A 21,712-nucleotide genomic window follows, 5' to 3' on the forward strand; every position below is an offset into this window, starting at 1 on the left:
TGTATGAAAAATGGTGGACATAACGGTTTGGAGTTTAATAAATATTAGTGTACGCCAAGTGTACGATAACTTTTGTCATCATCTTTAATGTACTTTTTTCAAATTTTGAGCCTAATTTTAATGTTATTTCAATATAAATTCCAAAAATTTCATAAATTAACAAAAGAAATACTATTAAAAAAAAAATTATAAATAATTTTCATTAAATATAGCAGAAAAATTGTGTCTATATTGAATATTTTTTTTTTTCTTAGCGTACGATAACTTTTGTCACACAGTATATATTATATATATATATATATATATATATATATATATATATATATATATATATATATATATATATATATATACACACACACATACATAGTGAGGTACACAATTACCTAATATCATTTTTGAGCTCTTAATATAAAAACACGGGCTTTAATTTTTCAGAAATTAAAGGAAAAAAAAACAAAGAATAAAGAAGGAAAAGATTGCTGTACTATGCTAAACCTTTAGTAGATGCAGCAGCACTCCTTTACGACAGCAGGCTATAAGCCATTCATTAAAAAATATATACCGTTGCGCTTTCACTTGCCTTATTACAAGTTTAATGTATGCTTTTTTTTATAATAAGGAAATTTCTGTTTCACTTTTTTAACATCGCACAATCTGTTAATTATATAAAGCTGATGTAACTATTATAAAATATTATTTTCTAAAGTATTATTTTTGGCAAAATGAAACTCAAAAATATAAACGAAGACATTGCAAGTGCTATATTGCTTCAAGCATAAATACTTGTAATAATTAATTAAATAAAAAACTTCTATAGATTTAACTCTGTTATTAATTTTTCAACAAAATATATTGAGGGAGTTTAGATACCACGATGTATTGTGTTTTTATCAAATATATTTATACTTGATAACTTTATCAAGTATATTTATTCTTGATAACAAGTAACTAAAAAAATCAAAACTCCGTGGGAATATTACTTTGAAAAATTAATAATAGAGTTAATAATATATCCATAAAAGTTTTTTTTTTTTAATTATAAGAAAATAAACTCTTTATAAGATCATTTAAAAAAAAAATTTTATATGATGAAATTTAAAGTTTTTGTAATAATGTTTTTTCATTTTTTGATAAAATCAATCATTATAACAAAACAAACAAAAACAAAAATAATAAAATATCAACAGCGGTTCTAATATAAAATAAAATTTGACATGTACTAAATTTTAGCCAATAATTTATTTTTTCTTTTTCAAATTCGGAAAATATTTTTTTATCGTTTGTTATGAGAAATTGTCTAAACTAATATTCTTGAGCTTGCAAGATAATAAACTGAAGTTTTTTTATTATATTTCTTTTATGATATCTTTTTATTTACAAGCCATATAACATCTTTTTTTTTCTTTTGGCGAACATTTTTGATGGTAAAGTTAAGTTATTAGAAATTTCTTTTTTTTTTCTTAAATTATTAAATATATAAATTGCGCTAACATCAAATGTAGTTATATTTTTGTATCAAATATAATTGTAACTTTATTATGTAATCGTCAATCAAACATCATAAGTGATTTTTATAACATTAATTACTTCTTAATTACTTCTCTTACCACTTAAACAATATCTTTAGACTTGTTTAGTTATTAAAAAATGATATAAAAGTGGCTCAACTTAAATGGCTTACTGCTTAAGTTAAATGGCTTAAGGCATATGTAAATTTTATGCTTTAAAACAATTTTAATGTGCCATTATATGCTTTAAAACTAGGCCTGTATATATATGCAGCCCTCGGAATTAGGAATAATGAGGTTGGCAATAATTTACCGACCTCAAGTTTTTAGAGGTCTTCCTATTTTTTAAATACATATAAAAAATAGGAAGTTAAATGTTTTACTTAAAAATTTTTTAGTTCAGTAGATTAGTGTTGATTGACTAAAATAAAAAACCCATACACATATAGAGAAGGTAGATATAAGCATAGAAAAATGAATTTAAACATACAATTTTACTTGCTGTCTTAACTTTTTGGCTAATGTTTTTCTTCTCTTTTTCACTTCTTTCTTTAACTGTTTTTCATAAATCTCTCTATAAAAAAATATATATATATATATATATATATATATATATATATATATATATATATATATTAGGGTGTCCTAAAAAACAAAATTGAAAAATATATGCTGCCACACTCTTAATGTGTTCTATATGATAAAAAACCACTAGTTTTAAAAATTGTTTGAATAAAAAATAGGGGTCCCTCAAGACCCTTAAACATATATTGAATTTTTAAAATGATAATTATATTATAAAAAAACGAAAAAAAAAATATTGAAAAAAAAAAAAAAAAAAAAGTCAAAAAAATTAGCAAAAAATTTTGTGAATAAGCTTTATTTTTTATGATTTTAAATTAAACAGATTTATTTTTATATAAAATAATTATAAAAATGTTGTGTATATATATATATATAATATATATATATATATTATATATATATATAAATATAATATATATATATATATATATATATATATATATATATATATATATATATATATATATATATATTATATATATATATATATTCTCATATATATATATATATATATATATATATATATATATATATATATATATATATATATATATATATATATATATATATATATATATATATTATATATATATATATATTATATATATATATATATATTCTCATATATATATATATATATATATATATATATATATATATATATATATATATATTCTCATATATATATATATATATATATATATATATATATATATATATATATATAGATATATATATATATATATGTATATATATAAATATATATATATATATATATATATATATATATATATATATATATATATATATATATATATATATATATATATATATATATATGTATATATATATATACAACCCGTAGATGTTGTCCGAAAGTTTTTTCCATATTTTGTTGACAAAAAGTAAAAATTAAAATGCAAGACCGGAATTATTTTTTTTTATTAATTGATAGACTGCCTGCCCCAACCAAACCCTCAGTCGATGTAGCAACACTTCCTTGCGAGTCAGGCTAAAAGATAGCAGATGTAGCAGCACTCCCTTGCGGGTCAGGTTATTTGTCAGTCGATGTAGCAGCACTCCCTTGCAAGTCAGGCTATTTGTCAGTCGATGTAGCAGCACTCCCTTGAGAGTCAGGCTATAAAATAGTCGATGTAGCAACACTCCGCGCATGATTTACAGTAAAAAAAAATAAAAATAAAAACATTTTATTAAAAAAATTAAAAATAAAAACATTTTATTAAAAAAAATAAAAATAAAAACATTGTTTATATTGTTAAAAACATTCAGAATATTTTTAAAACATTCTGGTCAATTAAATATGCGTTTTTGTGGTTTTTTTAAAAAACCATTTATTTGTAATTAAATTAATGGTTTTTACTTTCGTCCAACACACAAATGTTGGACGAAAGTCAAAAGTAATTAAAAGTGACGTATGCGTTGGCATAAGAATCACTTTTTTCCTTCCGCTCTTCCCAAAGACAACTAACTATAGATCTCTCTCTCTCTCTCTCTCTCTCTCTCTCTCTCTCTCTCTCTCTATATATATATATATATATATATATATATATATATATATATATATATATATATATATATATATATATATATATATATATATATATATATATATGAGAATAATATCTATCTTTGTAATTGCTTGGCAAATAAGCTATAGACCAAAAACTGCTTTAGAAACAGAGTATGCATTCAGCATGTCAGCATGTTATTTTATTTTATTTTCAATATGACTGCACTGCAGGGTGACAATTCTTTTTAACTTTTTTTGGAATTTAAAATACCACTATGTAAATAGCTGTTCTATGTCTACTTAAAAGGGACTTAGGTTTTATTCAAATAAAACACATTTTTAACAGTTTTATGGGCTATAATTTCAAAAACAATGGTGTATAAAATAAAAACAACTACATAAAAACATTTTCCTAATATTTTAACATATATTTATTAAAGATGGCTTCTTTCTTTCTGAGAAATATTCATAGAGATTAATTTGCAATGATATCTGACTAATAATAGGATATTTTGTCTTTGTTTTTTATTTTGAGAGCCAACCAATTGCTGGATTATTTCTTTCTGCAGAATCTTTTGTGACACTTTTTTGACAAAAAAAAAAAAAAAAAAAAAGTTATTGTTAGGTTCAAGAATTCTTTTAAGTTGCCTTTAGTATGAATGGGATTTGAATGGCTCTGTAGGTATTAATTATTACACTTTTTTGAGCATGGCTCTTTTCTTGTGAATTGCATACAATATTCTTCCAATGAATAAAAGAACGTATTTTAAAGTTCAAGAACAAGAACAAGTATATGGAATCAGCCATAAAACGAGCTGCATAACAGACAACGTGCTAATAAATTTTAAAATCTTTCAACTTATCAGAGCTGATGTTAAAATAAAAAGCAAGATATTATAAAAGTGCTTTTAATCATTCCTTGGAAAAGTTGTGTTATCAAAAGAAAACTCGGTAAAACTCATTGCTTCAAAATTCAAATTGTATATGCCTGAACCAAAAGTGAGCGATTTCATAGAAAACATTTTAAATCTATATTTAGCATCAGAAGCAGAAATTAAAATTTCTGCTCAATTTTCCTTCAATATGTCTAACTACTTTACCATCATACCAAAATGGAGAACAAGTTTTTTTCCAAAATGGAGAACAAGTTTTATTCATCTCTATAGTTTTTTTCATATTTTAATACCTTTGTGTACTACAGTTTCATGGCATGTCTGTCTTACAGTCTCCCTATTTAATTTCTTTTTTTTACTCCTAGTTCATTACTTGTGTAATGAATTCTTTAACTGATTCTTTTTCTTGCACTTAAAGGTGTTGTTGCTGCTATAAGGCCATCTCAGGTAATAATGTTATGATCAATAATGGCAGTTGCATGTTTATTCACTTTAGGCATTTGGACTTCATGGGAACTGTTTTTGCTCTGCTTTAAACTCATATCTTTAGAATCTATATGAACTATAAATTATAAAAAAGTATTTTTATAAAAGCTAAATAAAGATATAAACAAGTTAATAAGCAAACAAATACCTTCTAAACATAACTGCTTTTTTGCAATTGGGTTCCAATTCTGAACCATAACCAAAAACAATTATTGACTTCATGAGTTCACAAGTGCCATCTGCCACAATTTTCTTCCTGTATTCTTCATACCTGATTCTCCATCTCCTTTAAATTCTTGATTTTAATTCCTTATCCCTAATGTGACTAATGAACTGAACTCTTTCATTCTTCTGCTCTTTAATGAATGAAAGATCTTCCATATCAAAGTTTGCTTTGCCAATGTCAAAAAGACCTTTTATTTAAACCATAAAAAAAATTACCCAATATAGTTATGTAATAAATTGCTCTACACATCAAATCTTAATATAATATATCATTATACAAACCAACACATATTACAAAATAACGTTATGTCTTGAAACTTAAAACTCTCTCTGTTGTATATAGTTAGTTTTTTTTCAGGAGGTTTTTTATTTTTTCTTAAAAATTGTCACCCTACTGTGCTGGTTTTATCTGACATATCCAACATTGTATTTGAATGTGAAATTCAAATACAATGTTGAATTTCACATTCAAATACAATGTTGGATATGTAAAGATTTTTGTATTATTTTTCTTTATATGAATCTTTTATATTTTTTAATTTTTGTTAGAATAATTATTAAAAATGAGAGTTGCAGAGGAAATTTCGATCACTTATCGTTAGACTATGGATGGATGGAAAATCACAGCGAAATATAGGAGAAATAGTAAAGAAACCACGTTCAACTGTGCAGTCCATTATCAAGAAATACCAAACCACCAAAAAAACTCCTGATAAGCCACGTACAGTACATCTAAATAAGATTCAAGTATTGCATCGACAAGCTATTCTGAGAAGAGTCATCCAAATCCTAAAATAAGTGCTCCAAAACTTGCTGGAATGCTGCAAAATGATTACAATTTAAAAGTGGATCCTGAAACTATTAGAATAACCTTAAGAAGAGCTGGATACAATAGTAGAGTACCATTGAAAAAGCCCTTCATCAGCAAAGTAAACAAAGCCAAACGACTACACTTTGCAAAGCTTTATATTAATGAACCACAAACATTCAAGGAATCTGTCCTTTTCACCGATGAATCAAAATTTAATGTGTTTTCATCAGATGGAAGAGTTAAAATTTGGAGAAAACCAAATGAAGCATTTAAAAAACAAAACTTGTGTCCAACGGTGAAGCATGGTGGAGGAAGTGTTTTAGTGTGGGGGTGCATGAGTGCTTCAGGTGTAGGAAACTTGGTTTTCATTGATGGAAATATGGATCAAAATGTGTATTTAAACATTCTAAAAAATGATCTGGAAGAAAGTGCCCACAAATTGCAGGCCTTGTTAAGAAGCGTTATGCAGCTCACATTTTGCCTGCGAAAAGGCAATTTGCCTACGCGTTCAGCAGTTTTGCGCTATGCAAAAACTTTTATATTTTAGATTATTTAAATTATCTTTTGATGTCGTTAATGTGACATTTATTCAGAAGAATTAAAGTCGTAAGTAAAAGCATTTAACCGCAATTGTAAACTAATAGATTTTTTGTTAAAGAAACAGTAATGCACGATTTATTTTGATGTAAATATTTTATTAATAAGATATTTTGTTTATTGTTAATTCAATAACGTATAGTTTTAATGGCGTTTGTTTAATTTATGAAAATAAATTATGATCAAATTATAAGAAAATAAACAAATATTATTTTATGTTTTATGAAAAAAATATTTTTTTCAAAATAAAATTTAGTTCATATTTGAAAAAAATAATAAAAATATTTTATTAAATAGGAACTTAGATTTTATTTGTAACTTTTGTTATAGTGAGAAAAAAAAAACTGTTTGTATGATTTTTAACGTGTTAATAAAATAACTTTAATTACAATGCGGTACTTGAAAAGACGCTAGTGACGCAATATAACTTCTAACAATAACAAATTATATTTGCTGAGTTGAGTTTCTTAGAAATGCATTATGCGTTTTCGTTATGCAGCAAAATCTTGTAACAAGGCCTAAAATTGAGACTTACTAAGTATCACAATCTCCAGATTTAAATCCTATCGAACATCTGTGGGATGAATTGGGTAGAAGAATTAGGAACCATGGTGTGAGGAATCGGCAACAACTACAATCAGTAATTATGAAAGATATGGGCTCAATCACTCCAGAAATTACCCAAAAATTAGTTGATACTATGAAAAACAGCTTGCATGAGGTAATAAAAGCTCGCGGTGGAAACACAAGATATTAAAACACTAGCAAATTGAGTTTGCATAACAATTTTATTTGATTTTTGTAAAGTGGATGAAAACTTTTTTAGTGCAAAAAACAGGCATTGTGTAGTTTAAAATGCGATATTTAATTTTCAATTCTTTATTTTGTAAAATCTTTTTTTACAATACTTCTTGAATGGTTAACTGATATCATTTAATTGAAATTTTGCTTATATTTTTGTTCAATAAAAAGTTATCGCGTCTGAAAAATGAACAGGACAGGTGGATGAAAACATTTTTTGACACAGTGTACATATAAAGTTAAACTTCATATTTACCATAATAAAACATAAAAGCATCATAAAATAAAAACAAAGATATCAAAAAAAGAAAAGAAATAAATCATTTTGTGTTATTATGTTAACCTCACTCAATAATTAAAAAGAATGGAGTTCAAGAAGGTAATGGTTATGCTATGATCAGCAAGGTTTAATTAAGGAATCAATAAAAGTTACATTATCGATGCTTTAGTTTCCAAAAAGAGTATTAGGACAACAAAAAGAAAACAGAATTAAAAACAAATTCATATTTAGAGTTTACTCTTTATATTTGTGTTTTTATATTTTTATAAATTTATATTTTTTTGAATCTAAAAGCATAGATAGCTTATAATGATTCTCAATTACATACAAATTAGGGTGATTCTAAAAACAACATTTTTTGAAAATGTCTGATGGCACCCCCTAAATGTGTTCTATGTAATAAGTGATTACTACATTTAAAAAATGTGTGAATAAAAATTTTTTTTCAGGGTTCCCTCAAGACCCTTAAATATCAGATGGGTCCCTAATGTTTTGAAAAAACAAAAAAAGTAAAATTTTATAAAAATTTCAAAAATAATTAAAAAAATTAAGAAAGTTTATTTTAAAAAACTATGAAAATATGTACTTTTTATTTTTTGTTAAAAAACAATAGTTATTAAGCCATAAAATTTAAACAAGTAATCTTTATATAAAATAATTGTTTTTGGATGTTTTATAAAATTTCACTTCTTATGAGACCCAACATGATATGCTTTTAAAGAACTTTTCTTTTCAAAATATTAGGGACTCGTCTGATGTTTAAGGGTCTTGAGCAACCCCTAAAAAAAATTTTTATTCAAAAATTTGTTTAATGTAGTATTTATTTATTACATAAAACACATTTAGGGGGTGCCATCAAACATTTTTAAAAAATATTGTTTTTAGAACCACCCTAATACACATACAGATAAAAATTTCAAAGACTTCAAACAAAAATCTGTTTATAAAAGTTGACACTAAATATTTTGTTTCAATTATGCTTTGTTTTGTTTTTTTATTACTTAGTTTTACGTGTTTTGTTTAGTCTCAAGTGTTTTGTTTAGTTTTAAGTGAGACTTTTAGTTTTAAGTGTTTATTTTATTTTTTTAGTGTTTTTTGTTTTTAATTTAGTTTTGAGTGTTTTGTTTAGTTTTTAGTGTTTATTTAGTTTTAAGTGCTTTGTTTAGTTTTTAGTGTTTTTTATTTTTAATTTAGTTTTGAGTGTTTTGTTTAGTTTTTAGTGTGTTTATTTAGTTTTGAGTGTTTTGTTTAGTTTTTAGTGTGTTTATTTAGTTTTAAGTGTTTTGTTTAGTTTTTAGTGTGTTCATTTAGTTTTAAGTGTTTTGTTTAGTTTTTAGTGTGTTTATTTAGTTTTAAGTGTTTTGTTTAGTTTTTCGTGTGTTTATTTAGTTTTTAGTGTTTTCTTTAGTTTTTAGTGTTTTTTTTTTTAGTCTTGAATGTTTTGTTTAGTTTTTGGCAATTTATTTAGTTTTTAGTGTATTGTTTTTTTTAGTGATTAGTATAACTCATAGTGCGTTTATAAGTTAATATTTATTACTTTTATTAATTTGCACAACATTTATTGGGCAAAAATATAACTATTTAAAAAATTATACATTAAATAAAATATATACTATATAAAATATTATTCTGTGACTAAATTGATATATTTTGAAAAAAATATTTTTGGTGATATATGGCACCCACTATTTTGTCAGGTATTTTGTGTTATGACCTTTTATTCTCTTTTGTAAAGGAGGAACAAAAATTCTTCTAACAATATCCTTTCACTTTTATAGTAGATCCAAAATTGTAAATGAGTTGGGACTAGTCTAGCTGTAAAGCATGAGCTTCAGGTCTTATCATTTTAAGGTTGAACCACTTTCTCTTTTCTACAAATGCTAACATAGTCGCTGATTAAGCAAGCTTTTTTTTATTTATTCTTTCATCAACCAAAATTTATTCTTGTGTGACTCCTAATTTAGTCACATTTACTGTAACTATTCCTTTATGCTCAAAAAAAATATTTTATACATATATACAACCCTCGGAATTAGGAAAATTGAGGTCGGCAATAATTTGCCGACCTCAATCTTTTAGAGGTCGGCATCAGGTCGGCAAAAATTATTTGATACAAAGGTCTGACCATAAAACATAAAAACGAGGTCGGCAATTTTTCGCCGACCTCAAATACTTTCAGGCCGGCAGTTAGGTCGGCATTGCCGAATGCCGACCCTAATTCCGAGGGTTGTATATATAAAAGTTAAATATATAGTAAAAACCTTTAAATGTATACAGTAAAAGTTCTATGGTTCAAACCTTAATACATCAGCATCATTGATTTTTGATTTTTTTTCAATTTCTTCAAATGCTTTGACATTCACTTCAGAGCCTGACGACAATTTTCGTTGTAACAAGTCTTCTCTACATATTAAAAAAAAAAAAAAATTCAGGAAAATATTTATGATATTTCAGTCACTTTATCAATTTATGACAAAATGACTGAAATGTGTGTTTTTTAATCAGGAGAGCACAGCAAAAAAATATATATATTTATATATTTATTTTTTAAAAAGCATTTCAGTACTTTTATAGTATATAACAAAAATTGCATAATATATAATAAAAATTATCATATATCATCTGTATTTATATGTGTTATGTGTTTACATATATATGTATATATATATATATATATATATATATATATATATATATATATATATATATGTATATATATATATGTATATATATATATATATATATATATATATATATATATATATATATATATATATATATATATATATATATATATATATATATATATATATATATGCTTGTAGTGATGCTGTTTTGAAGTGCATATACTATCAAAAAGTGCTCGATGAACTGAGTCGAAGCTATAATATATATGTAAAAAAAAAATTTATACACATAATACATATACATACACTTGGCCTAAAATTGGCCTAGTTAATTTGCACTGTAAAATTCACACTTTTCATGTTCTTAAAAGCAATTTTAGCACTGCAAGTTTGTGAAAACCTATCTGCAAAAAAAAGTCATTTGTATTTAATATAATTAGTTTTTTCATTTTTCTAAAACATTTTTTCATTGCAACTTTAAGTTCCAATGAGTGAGTTCCAATGAATGAGTTCCAATATGAATATAAGAGTACAAGTGCACCTGCCGACCACACATGTTGTATTGTAAAACCTATATAGTGTTTTAAAAAAAAAAAAAAAAAGGGACAGCATGATTTACTTAAAGTCATGAAATTCATTGTTGTGTCAATTATTTTTTATATTCTATTTAAAAAATAATAAATACTAATATAAAATTTAAAATGTTCTAATAAACAATATTCTTTATTAAAACAGAAATTTTTTTAAAAATTAAGCTGTTGAAATTTTACTAAACTGCAGACTTTGTAAAAATTAACTCGAATAAAAAAATTACATATGTTTTTATAATAAAGTAAAAACTATTCTAGCTTTCAAAACTTTAAAGTTTGGTTTTAAATACTGAATACTTAATATATTTACACTATTTCACTAAATAAAATAAAAACAAGGAAAAGAAACAACAGTATCCTTAAAGTAACAACAGGTCATATTTCTTTAAAATTATGTTTTCTGTTTCACATCTAAGTTTTCCTTAAACTTGATTTTATACATATATGTATGTAATTCATATACATATGAAACGATAGTTCTATGAAAAAAAAACTAAGCAGCCTTATACTTTTGGATTTTTATTACATTTTCACCTTAGTACTTAATAAAAGATACAAGGTCTCATAAAAATTCAAGGTCTCAATCGAAGAATTTCCTAAGTTATGATTGTTTCAATTTCGCTTTTTTTTATGTTTAATTTTTACCATTCTAAAATTTAAATTTTTTAAACTGAAACCTATAAAAAAGAGAAAGCCAAAAATAAGTACATTGTTGATCTTTGGGTGAGGAATTCAAATATACACAAATACACAAAAAGCACAAATTATTAATAAACTGGTCATTTTTCTTTAACAAAACAATATTTGTTTAAAAATATTTTATATTTTTTTTTAGAAAATATTTTTAGATTTTTGAGAAATTAGAAATGAAGCATTAATAGTTAATGCAATCTATAAATTTGCAATAATGCACCCATAAATGCAAATAATAAAATTCATTAAAATTTGAAAAGAATTGGTTTATGTTAAAGCTACACAAAATAAACAATTTGAGCAGTAAAAAAAAATACCAGGAACTTGAAGAACCAGGAACTCAAAGATTTCACCATTACATACCTGTTTCAAAAACATGTTTGATATTTAAGAACAATAATAGAAATACAAAATCAATTAATATAACAAAGTATTCAAATGTACCACAAAATCCAAGTAAAGTATTCAAATGTACCAAAATGCAAGTACAGTAAATTTTGAGCTTATGCACAAGTAGGAATATTATGCAGAAGTAGGAATATTATGCACAAGTACGAATATTATGCACAAGTAGGAATATTATGCACAAGTTTGAATATTATGCACAAGTAGGAACATTATGCACAAGTAGGAATATTATGCATGTAGGTATGACTCCTTTTAGTGAATTGCAGCGGTTGAAAAAAAGGTGAAGAATACAATATTAAAAATTATTTTTAGGCATCAACATGGTCTATCTGAACAGTTTTTTTGAATGAAAAGGAATTATTATTGTTGGATATTAATCAACAATATATCGTTAAAAAGTGTATAAAATAAATAAATAAAAAAATCAGACATTTTTATGAAATTTGGAAAAAAGATTTTAACAAAATCATAAAATGTAGACTTGTAAATCAGTCATTTTTAATTTATATTAAATTATGCTGATTATTAAAAACTAGTGTATATAACAAATTTTATACGTCTGAATTTTTTTTTATATATTACTTCAAATAATAAATAAAAAAACAGAAAAGAAACATAATAAATAAATAAAAAACAGAAAAGAAACATAATAAACAAATAATGAATAAAAAAACAGAGAAGAAACAGAAACAGTCTTAACCAAATACAGTCTAATTTTAAGGCTAGAAAATGCTTTTAAGAGCTATAGAAAATAAACGATTTGAGCAGTAAAAAACAATATCAGGAACTCGAAGAACCAGGAACTCAAAGATTTCACCATTACCTGCCTGTTTCAAAAACATGTTTGCTATTTAGGAGCAAAAATATAAATACAAAATCTATAAACTAAGTATTCAAATGTACCAAAATTTATTATTTTAAATAATACAAATGGCCAATTATGCTATATTTAATTTTATTTTATAGAAAAAATTTCATTTAACTTATAACCATATATTTTGCAGAATAAATTTTTTTGTGATTCTGTACTCCAAACATATGACCTAATTTGAAATTTACAGTTAAAAAAATTTACAGCACATTATAACTTTTTGCTGAGGACAGAGACCCGCTATTTGAATATATAAAATGATTTCTGGGTAATTTATAATCAAAATATAAGCTTTTACTTTGTGTATTTAAATTCTTCACCTGAAGAATAATTTTTAGCTTTTTCTTTTTTAGTGGATTTGATTTTATAATGAAAAATGTAAATTTAAAAAAGGGAGATGTTGACCAAAACATTATTATCCAAAATGAAAATCACAACTCAGACCCCGCTATAATTTACACCTTCAATTACACTTACAGTTTCAAAAAGTATACAGTAGTTTTCAAAATAAACTAAAACAAAATATAACATATATTTGCAAATCTAATCTCATTTATACTATGTTGATAAAACATCCAATCTTTACAATTTATTTAAAAACAATTGAAACCACTTATTAAAAGATCCCATCATTTTAAACTATAAGTTATCGAATACAAAAATAAAACATAGAAGGTAAACATCTGTTTAAAAATCATGCAGTTTTGATAAAATTAACATTAACACAGCTTCTAATTGTTTATTACTTTAAATAACCATCAAGATAATTTTGCCAAAACAACAGAACAGTCTATTTATTGAACACTGTTAAAAATGAAGTTATGAAATTAGTAAAAAGATATTCTTTCTAAAATTAATAGAGACCTATGAAATATCCTACAGTTAAACCAATGAAAAAACTCTTGAAATATTATTAATTGGAATAAGGCTATAAAAGACAAACACCTTTATAAGTTTCTCATAATTGATATTGAATTCTACCCTTCTATCAGTAAAAGACTTCTAAAAAAATCTATTAATTTCAAGAAACAACGCCAAACTATAAGAAAAGAGAACATATAATTAACTTTTTACGCTAGAAAGCCTTTGCTTTTTAATAATGATTAGGTTTGGATAAAACAGTCAAGTGATTTATATTCAATATTTCTTTGGGAGGGTTTAATGGTGCAGAGATTTGTGAGCTAGCAGAAACATTTCTTATTTTATAAATTTCATTATTTTATAACATTTTTAAGTTTGGTTTATATTGTGAAAATGGTTTAGCAGTTTTTAGTAATAAAATGAAACGAATAAAAAAACATATTGTTAAAATATTTAAATACAATGATATTTACAATGACAATCAATATCTATACAATGCAACATGAAAGTTAAATTATGCCCATGCTGATTCAAATCATCCTCCAAGTATACTGAAACAAATACCACACTCAAACTTAGCTTAGATTGTCTTTAAATTCTTCTAAGAAAGAAACATTCATAACACTGTCCTTCAGAATAATAAAGCCTAATGAAAGTCTGGTTATATATGTATTCTGACTTATCATCCTAAAGCATTATCAATTCAAAAAAAGAACTGAGCATACAACATCACCTAGTTTAACTATCCATTTAGTAAAAATGTTAGTGCCAATCTTAGAAAATATTTTTGATTCTAATTAACAAACATTTTTTCAAACATTATTAAATAACTAACTGCATAAAATTTTAAACAGAAACACAGTAAAAGTTAGCTACAGCTTTATACCTAGCACAAAATCTAATAGATGAAGTGAAATAAAGTGAAAATAATAAATACACACGCATTTACTTGAATAAAATCTTTTTTAATAAGCAGTTATAAAAATTTGTTTGTTTAAATTTGAGCAAAAAAAGTATCAAACTCAACAACTCAAGTTCTAATTATTAAAGCCTTTTCATATAATTACTTGCTCTTTCAGTGCCATTTTTAAACTTTTCAAATTAGAAATAAAATTTCACAAAGAAAAGAAACAAATGAACTTTTTATATATGAAAATAAAAAGAAACGCGACACAAAATAATATTTATAAAATAATAAATCGTTTCAATAAAAAGGGGTCTAAATATATACTAAAATAGAGTTGTTTAAATGCAACACTTTTTTATAAATTTTTTCTAGAAATTGTTACAATGCTTGAATGAATAAATATCAGAAAAACAACTGTTACTGATGTTTTTATAATATGATACAAAACATTACAGTGTAACTAAAAAAACTATTACTAAAACATAATCAATTATCATAATCATTTTCACACACATATTGTTGCATAAAATACATCGCGCATTTAATGGTGCATACCCTATTAGCATTTTTGTGGGTATTTATAATACTGAGATTAAAAAATTCATGTAGAAAATAAAAAGTATATCTCATATATATACATATACCACATACTATATGTGTGATATATTTGTATCTACACAAGTCTTTTCAGGAGATATGAGCTGTCGCACGCCTTATATGATCACCCATATAATATTTTGTTTTGACAACTTGGCCACGGCTTCTTACTTGCTTCAAATGAACACATTCAGAAAATGCTCTGAATAAACAAATGTAAACTTGAACTAAAATTAAAAATAAACAAAGAATAAACTGGTAAGTAAAATAAAAACTAAAAAAAAAAAAAAATACAGAATTAAATTTAAAATAAAAAATGAACGAATGATAAAATAAATAAAAAATGAACCAGAAAAAATAAAAGTATAAAATTTTCCCTACAAAAAAAATTGAAGTTTGTAATTTATTTAATCCAAGCTTAATTACTTCGAAACTTAATTATTTAAAAACTTGAAGGTTTAATATTTTCTAATGTCTACCAAGCAAACAAAACAATAAAAAAATTAACCTTAATATTGAATTAATTAAGTTTGAACTATTAATTATAATATAATATGACACATCTAAATGAAAAAAAAAATAAGTTTTATGCTTTTATTATTTGTGGTTTATCTTATATTTATTTTATCATTAAGTTCATGTCTCTTTTCAGTTTATGATTTGTTTATTTTTAATTTTTCTTATAAAACTAGTTTATTTTTTCAGCACATTTTTTAAAAACACAAATTATCAATATATGCAAAAAAACGTGGCTAAATTGTAAAAAAAAAAATGTATGCATGGTCATATAAGATGTGCGACCGCATGCGCCTCCTGAGAAGGCTTGATATATCACACATATAATGGTGTAACAACAATAAACACATGAAGGTCATGTACTTCTCTCTTTCTTTTTCTCTTTCCTCATAGATATTTGTTTGCAATAAAGGACGAGACATCCAACCAAATTTTCTGCCAGAATGACTTGAGGGGTAATGTATTTTTAAAAAAACATGACTTGGTGAATGTATACCCTCTATACTTTCACACTCTTCACAAAGATCATAATCACTGCAATTCCTGAAGGAGAAAAATTAAATCTATTAAATATGCGTAAACATTGTTTATAATAAAATGATCTCAAATAAAAACCTTTGAGGGCACTCAAATTTTACTTTTTTAGGCTTAAGCTATTAATTTCACAAAATTTTTAGTGAAATTGTTCTTACCCACATTTGTATCTTGGTCCAAATATCTCTATCGTACAATTGTCACATGTTACATTGGTATGTAGATGTCGTGCTATAAATTAAGAAACTTAATTTAATTGAAACTAAATTTAAAAAAAATATAACAGAAACATAAACAAACAAAAAAACAATAACAAAAAACAAAGTATTTAATAATTCTAAAAAATTCTTTCTATAAAAATTAAAGAAGTAAACATGTAAACAAACTTAAAATAAAAACACTTACCACGAGAGTTTTTTTTAGATTGTGATAAACTAAAAACATTACTTCCAGGAACAGAATGGATACCACTTTCAAGCTTTTTTAATACAGCATTTGTTATCTTATCTTCCAAACTTTGCAGTTTTTTTTCAGTTTCATAGTTAATTTCTTTCTTAAATGATTTGAGATACTAACAAAAAAATGGAACAAGATTTTATGAGATTTATTACTGCTTTTGATATTTAATACAATGATATATTTTATTAACACAAAAATTAAGAGACATATCAGCATAGTTACAGAGAGATCTAAAGGAAAACCTGGCGTTTAGACTCTTTCATTTTTAAAAAATGCTGACTTCTTTTTTGTTTTTTTCTTTTTTGTCCTGATTGATTCATTTTTTTAAAAAAACCATGAAACCATTGTTTTATTTTGTTTATAAATGTTTAATGAATTTTCATGAGTTTCAACTTTTAGCTAATTACTATGGGGCAAGATTATAAAAGTGGAAACATTTTTTTTTTTAGCAATTAATTCAAATGACTATAAAGAGATTAGGGAAATTGTCTGAAGTATAAAAAAATTATGATTTTCACTTTATTTTCTGTTTACGGAAAGGTAAAATATGAATATTTTAATGCTGGAAACATTTTGCTTTAGAGTAAAGTAGAAATTTTTGGATTGCAAATACTAAACACATTTGTTTTAACTGTTTTATTAAGGCTTGTTCTTCTTGTCTTATTTTATATATTATAGTTAAAGATTTATTTTGTTTGATACTTGGATTAAGATTTATAAAAATAATTATATAAGAACTTGAATTCTACTTTTTAAAAATATTTAATAGTAATAGTCAAAAATGAGCAGAAAACACAAAAAATTGAAGTTTAAAAACAATTAAGATTTTAAGAATTACAAATCGTTCGGGTTTTAAAACTACGCCTAGATTAAAGTTAAGCATTTAAAAGTATATAGATTCAACCATTTAAAATTTATTTGACATTAATTGCTTTTTGTTGTTACTATACTGTTAATAATGCAGGAGGTGAAACACTTTTTTTTTAAAAAAAAGGACATCTATGATTGGCATAGCCGTACAAATACCAAATCTCATACTGTTTTACCAGTAAAACGATATGGGATATTTGGGCATTAGTTTGGGCGCCTAAACTAAAAACTCCATAAATCATTTAATTCTTATAAATTTAATAATTACTTATAAATCACAACATAATTATAAACTTAAACATTAATAATGTGCAACATTATTTAATAAAATCAAATAGGTTTTTTGAAATAAAAACTAATGATAAGATTATAATTTGTTTCCTTTTTTATACTTTTTCTTTCCCAACAAATTACAAGTTATTACATTGACAAATAAAAATATACAATATATAATAATGTATATAATAATATATAATAACATAGTCCAAGGAATATCTTTGCAACTTGCACTTTAATGTAAGTATCTAAAATAAACTGCTTTAAAAACCCATTCACATATGACTTGACCACTAATAATAACTTTTTAAACACATACCGTAGATTTCCCTAATTCCGAACAGTCCCTAAATCCAAACAGCTTTAGTTCATTTGTTACATTTTTTATTTTTGTGGGATTTTTAAAAGGAAAACTGATTAATAAATTGGAAGACTAAGGTAATGAGAATATGAAAAAATATTTTTAAAATATATATTGATACCATTAAATTTTTTAATTGCAAGCAAAACACTTTTTAAAACCCTGAAAAACCAACAATATAAAACCACTCTATAAAAGCTTCCTATTTGATTAATGGGGGAGCATTCTCTAAGGCTGCAACCAAACTGATACTAATAACTGAGATTTCTTTTGACTAACGACGGTTAACTGACAGAAACAGGCAGTGACTGTGAAGGTTTTTTTTTAAACGGATTTAAAAAAAAATAATGGAAGCTATGCACCAACACTCTGCACCAATACAATGTTATACCCTTACATTAAAATAAATGTAATTTTAAATTTTAAAAATCTTTATACCTAACTCTAAGCTAGAGGTCTAGGCTAGTATAAACTATTTACTTTTTTGAAATTGAATGCCATATTTCAGGATTTAATATGTACGTTCGAAATTAGGAACACGCGTTCCTAATTCCGAACAAAAACTTGACTTTTTAAATTTAAAAATTAATAATATTTTTATAATAAATATACTTGTTGCTTAATATGGTTCGATTCAGTTTAGATTCCAGTTTGTTTATTTAAAAAAATTAAAATATTATATAATATAAATTAAAATATAAAATTCAAAAAGCAAGCGGAGTTATTCAACTTTAAGTATGATTTTGTTCGGAATTAGGGAAATCTACGGTAATTATTAACAAACAAATATGGTAGCAGTTGGGCATGTTATAGTTATATTTCTTTCTATCTTTTGGCTTTAAAAGACATGTAAGTCACTGTAAAAGTATTAAATTATAATATATTAATTAAAAATATAACAATATTGTAATATATAACAATAATTTATAAAATAATAATATAATACTTATAATAATAATAATATGAAATTATATAAACTATATTAATGAAGCGACCTTATTATTTATTCATTTTTGTTCCTTATAAAGAAAATTTTAAAATTGTCATAAGCAATATTGTCCGAACCATTGCTGGGTATGGCAATTGCTGGGTATGGCAATGATTGGTTATTGATGATAAAATTTTTGCAAAAATAGAGTGAGCAAATCTTTACAAAAGAAGGGTGTCACTCTATTTTTTCCTTTAATTGATTTATTTATTACATTTTATAATAGAAAATATATACAAAAAAAAAAAAAAAAAATACTTTTTTCACAGATGAATGTTGAGCACTTAAATATGAGCTTTCATCAGAAGATGATGATGAAGCTGATGAGGAAGATCTAAACAATAATATAAAAGTTATAAAACATAAACTGATTATAAATACATATGTAACTATCTAACCCAAATTACCTGCTTGAATCATCAGATGAACTTTTATGTTTTTTCTTCCGTTCATTTTTCTTAGAATTGAAACTCCATTTTTTATTATCTGCAGATGAAATATGGTTGCATTCGTTCTCTACAAACTCATTTTTAGATGATTGTATATGTTGAAAACCAGTACTATCAGTGTTTAAATCAAACTTACATTCTTTTATTGTTTTATCTTGATTAGTATCTTTCTTATTGTGAAGTTGTGGTTTTTTATTGTGAAGTTGTGGTACTGTATAACCATCATTAACAAAGAGTTTTAAGATACCATCAGTTTTTGAAACTGTTTTTAAAGCTTCTTTATATTCTTCTTCTGTACTTACAGTTATCAAATCATTTTCTTCATCCATGAATTTTAAATTGGCAATAAAATCAATTTCAAGAAGTTCTTTCAACTAGCATTAAAATATATATATATATATATATATATATATATATATATATATATATATATATATATATATATATATATATATATATATATATATATATATATAACAACAAAACTATATTACAAACAATTTATAATTTATACAAAATCATATATAATTATTTACGTTTATTTAAATATTACAATAGCTATTATACTATTATGTGTATATTACTCATACAACTTTATTATGTTATGTGATAGGAAAATATATAGAAAATAAAAAAAGATTATAAAAAAAGAAATTAAAGAAAAAAAAACTAAAAGCAGTGATTAATTCGAAAATGGTAAATAATAATAAAAAGAACCATATTAACATATAAAAATGGTTTGGATTTTTCTACCACTAAATATTATGAATAAAAACAAAAAGAACAATTTTTTAAGATTTAATAACTTATGTATATTATTTATATTATTAAATACTTTTTCTTATGTTGTTTTGTGTTTTTGAATATTCTTTATAGTGTCATGTACTTTTGTGTATTGTTTATATTGACATTTTTTATGTAATCTAGCAATAATTCTTAGTTGCTGCTATTATTAGAGTGATTTCATATTTTTATTTTGAAATACTTTTGTTTTTAGATGTTTTTTTACTTCATTAAGGTGTCACTCCAATGATTAGTTTTTAACTATATGAATAACACTGAACCTGACCATGCAAATTAAATATGTAACTTTTATTAATAAAAAAAAAAGCCAAACAATTTTGAAGTTGCTGTTTAAAAGTAATCTCAATTAGTCAATTGTAACTTCATTTAACTTTTATTTGTTATGTGCTGCTAAAAAATATTTTTTTGAAATTCTAAATAGCTCTTTCCTAATTTAGTTTTGTCTTTACAAATAAACTTAATAATAAACAACAAACTTACCATGCTTATCAACTTTGCATACGTAAGCAGAAAAGATATACTGAAACGCCTAACAACATTTCCATAGTGTGCTTTAACAATCAAATTTTCTAATCTTTCCATAATGAACTTTTGCTTTAGCAAATTTGAACTTTATTTAGTTACGGACATCTTTCGCTTTTTTTTATCTGTCGCAGTTATTCCTTGATAAAAAATAAAATTTTTATGACGTATTCATGACATCATTTCACGTGATCAAATAATCAATATCAATCAATCAATCAATAATTTATTTCTGAAATAAGATTTTACACTCAAGGAAGTTTACAAATAGTAAATTTACTAATATAAAGTAAACACCTGCTAATGTTAATAATATCTAATTCAAATAAATATAATGCTAATTTTCATAATATATAATAAAAATAATAAACTTTATAACATAAAAATAACGATGTTAATAATAACTTTATAACATAAAAATAACGGTGTTAATAATACCACTAATAATAATAGCAATAATAATGTAATAATAATGATAATAACAATAATAACAAAAATAATAATAATAATAATGATAACAATATTAATATTAGTAGTAATAGTTAAAAGTAGTTAATAATAGTAATGTAAATATTTATAGAAATAACAATAAGCAATAGTAATGACAACAAAATATATGATAAAAAAAAAAAAAAAAAAAAAAAAATACTAAAGACAAC

General features: G+C 23.9%; 1 protein-coding gene across 2 annotated transcripts in view; it reads right to left on the reverse strand.

Annotated features, from left to right (window-relative positions):
- LOC100206706 (protein PF3D7_1417600) overlaps nucleotides 1–21,712 on the reverse strand; it is a 53,610-nt gene that overhangs the window by 27,619 nt on the left and 4,279 nt on the right. The window contains exons 2-9 of one of the 2 annotated variants that reach the window (XM_065800295.1): nucleotides 21,012–21,193; nucleotides 19,686–20,101; nucleotides 19,537–19,612; nucleotides 16,730–16,895; nucleotides 16,483–16,555; nucleotides 16,154–16,333; nucleotides 10,019–10,123; nucleotides 2,002–2,085 (exon numbers count right to left, since the gene is read on the reverse strand). In XM_065800295.1, coding sequence (XP_065656367.1) covers nucleotides 2,002–2,085; nucleotides 10,019–10,123; nucleotides 16,154–16,333; nucleotides 16,483–16,555; nucleotides 16,730–16,895; nucleotides 19,537–19,612; nucleotides 19,686–20,101; nucleotides 21,012–21,113 — 1,202 coding nt within the window. In that variant the 5' untranslated portion in view covers nucleotides 21,114–21,193. The remainder of the gene's footprint in view (nucleotides 1–2,001; nucleotides 2,086–10,018; nucleotides 10,124–16,153; nucleotides 16,334–16,482; nucleotides 16,556–16,729; nucleotides 16,896–19,536; nucleotides 19,613–19,685; nucleotides 20,102–21,011; nucleotides 21,194–21,712) is intronic. The other variant, XM_065800296.1, reaches the window with a different exon arrangement.

The sequence above is a fragment of the Hydra vulgaris genome, chromosome 06, assembly GCF_038396675.1.
Source record: "Hydra vulgaris chromosome 06, alternate assembly HydraT2T_AEP".
Classification (NCBI taxonomy): domain Eukaryota; kingdom Metazoa; phylum Cnidaria; class Hydrozoa; order Anthoathecata; family Hydridae; genus Hydra; species Hydra vulgaris.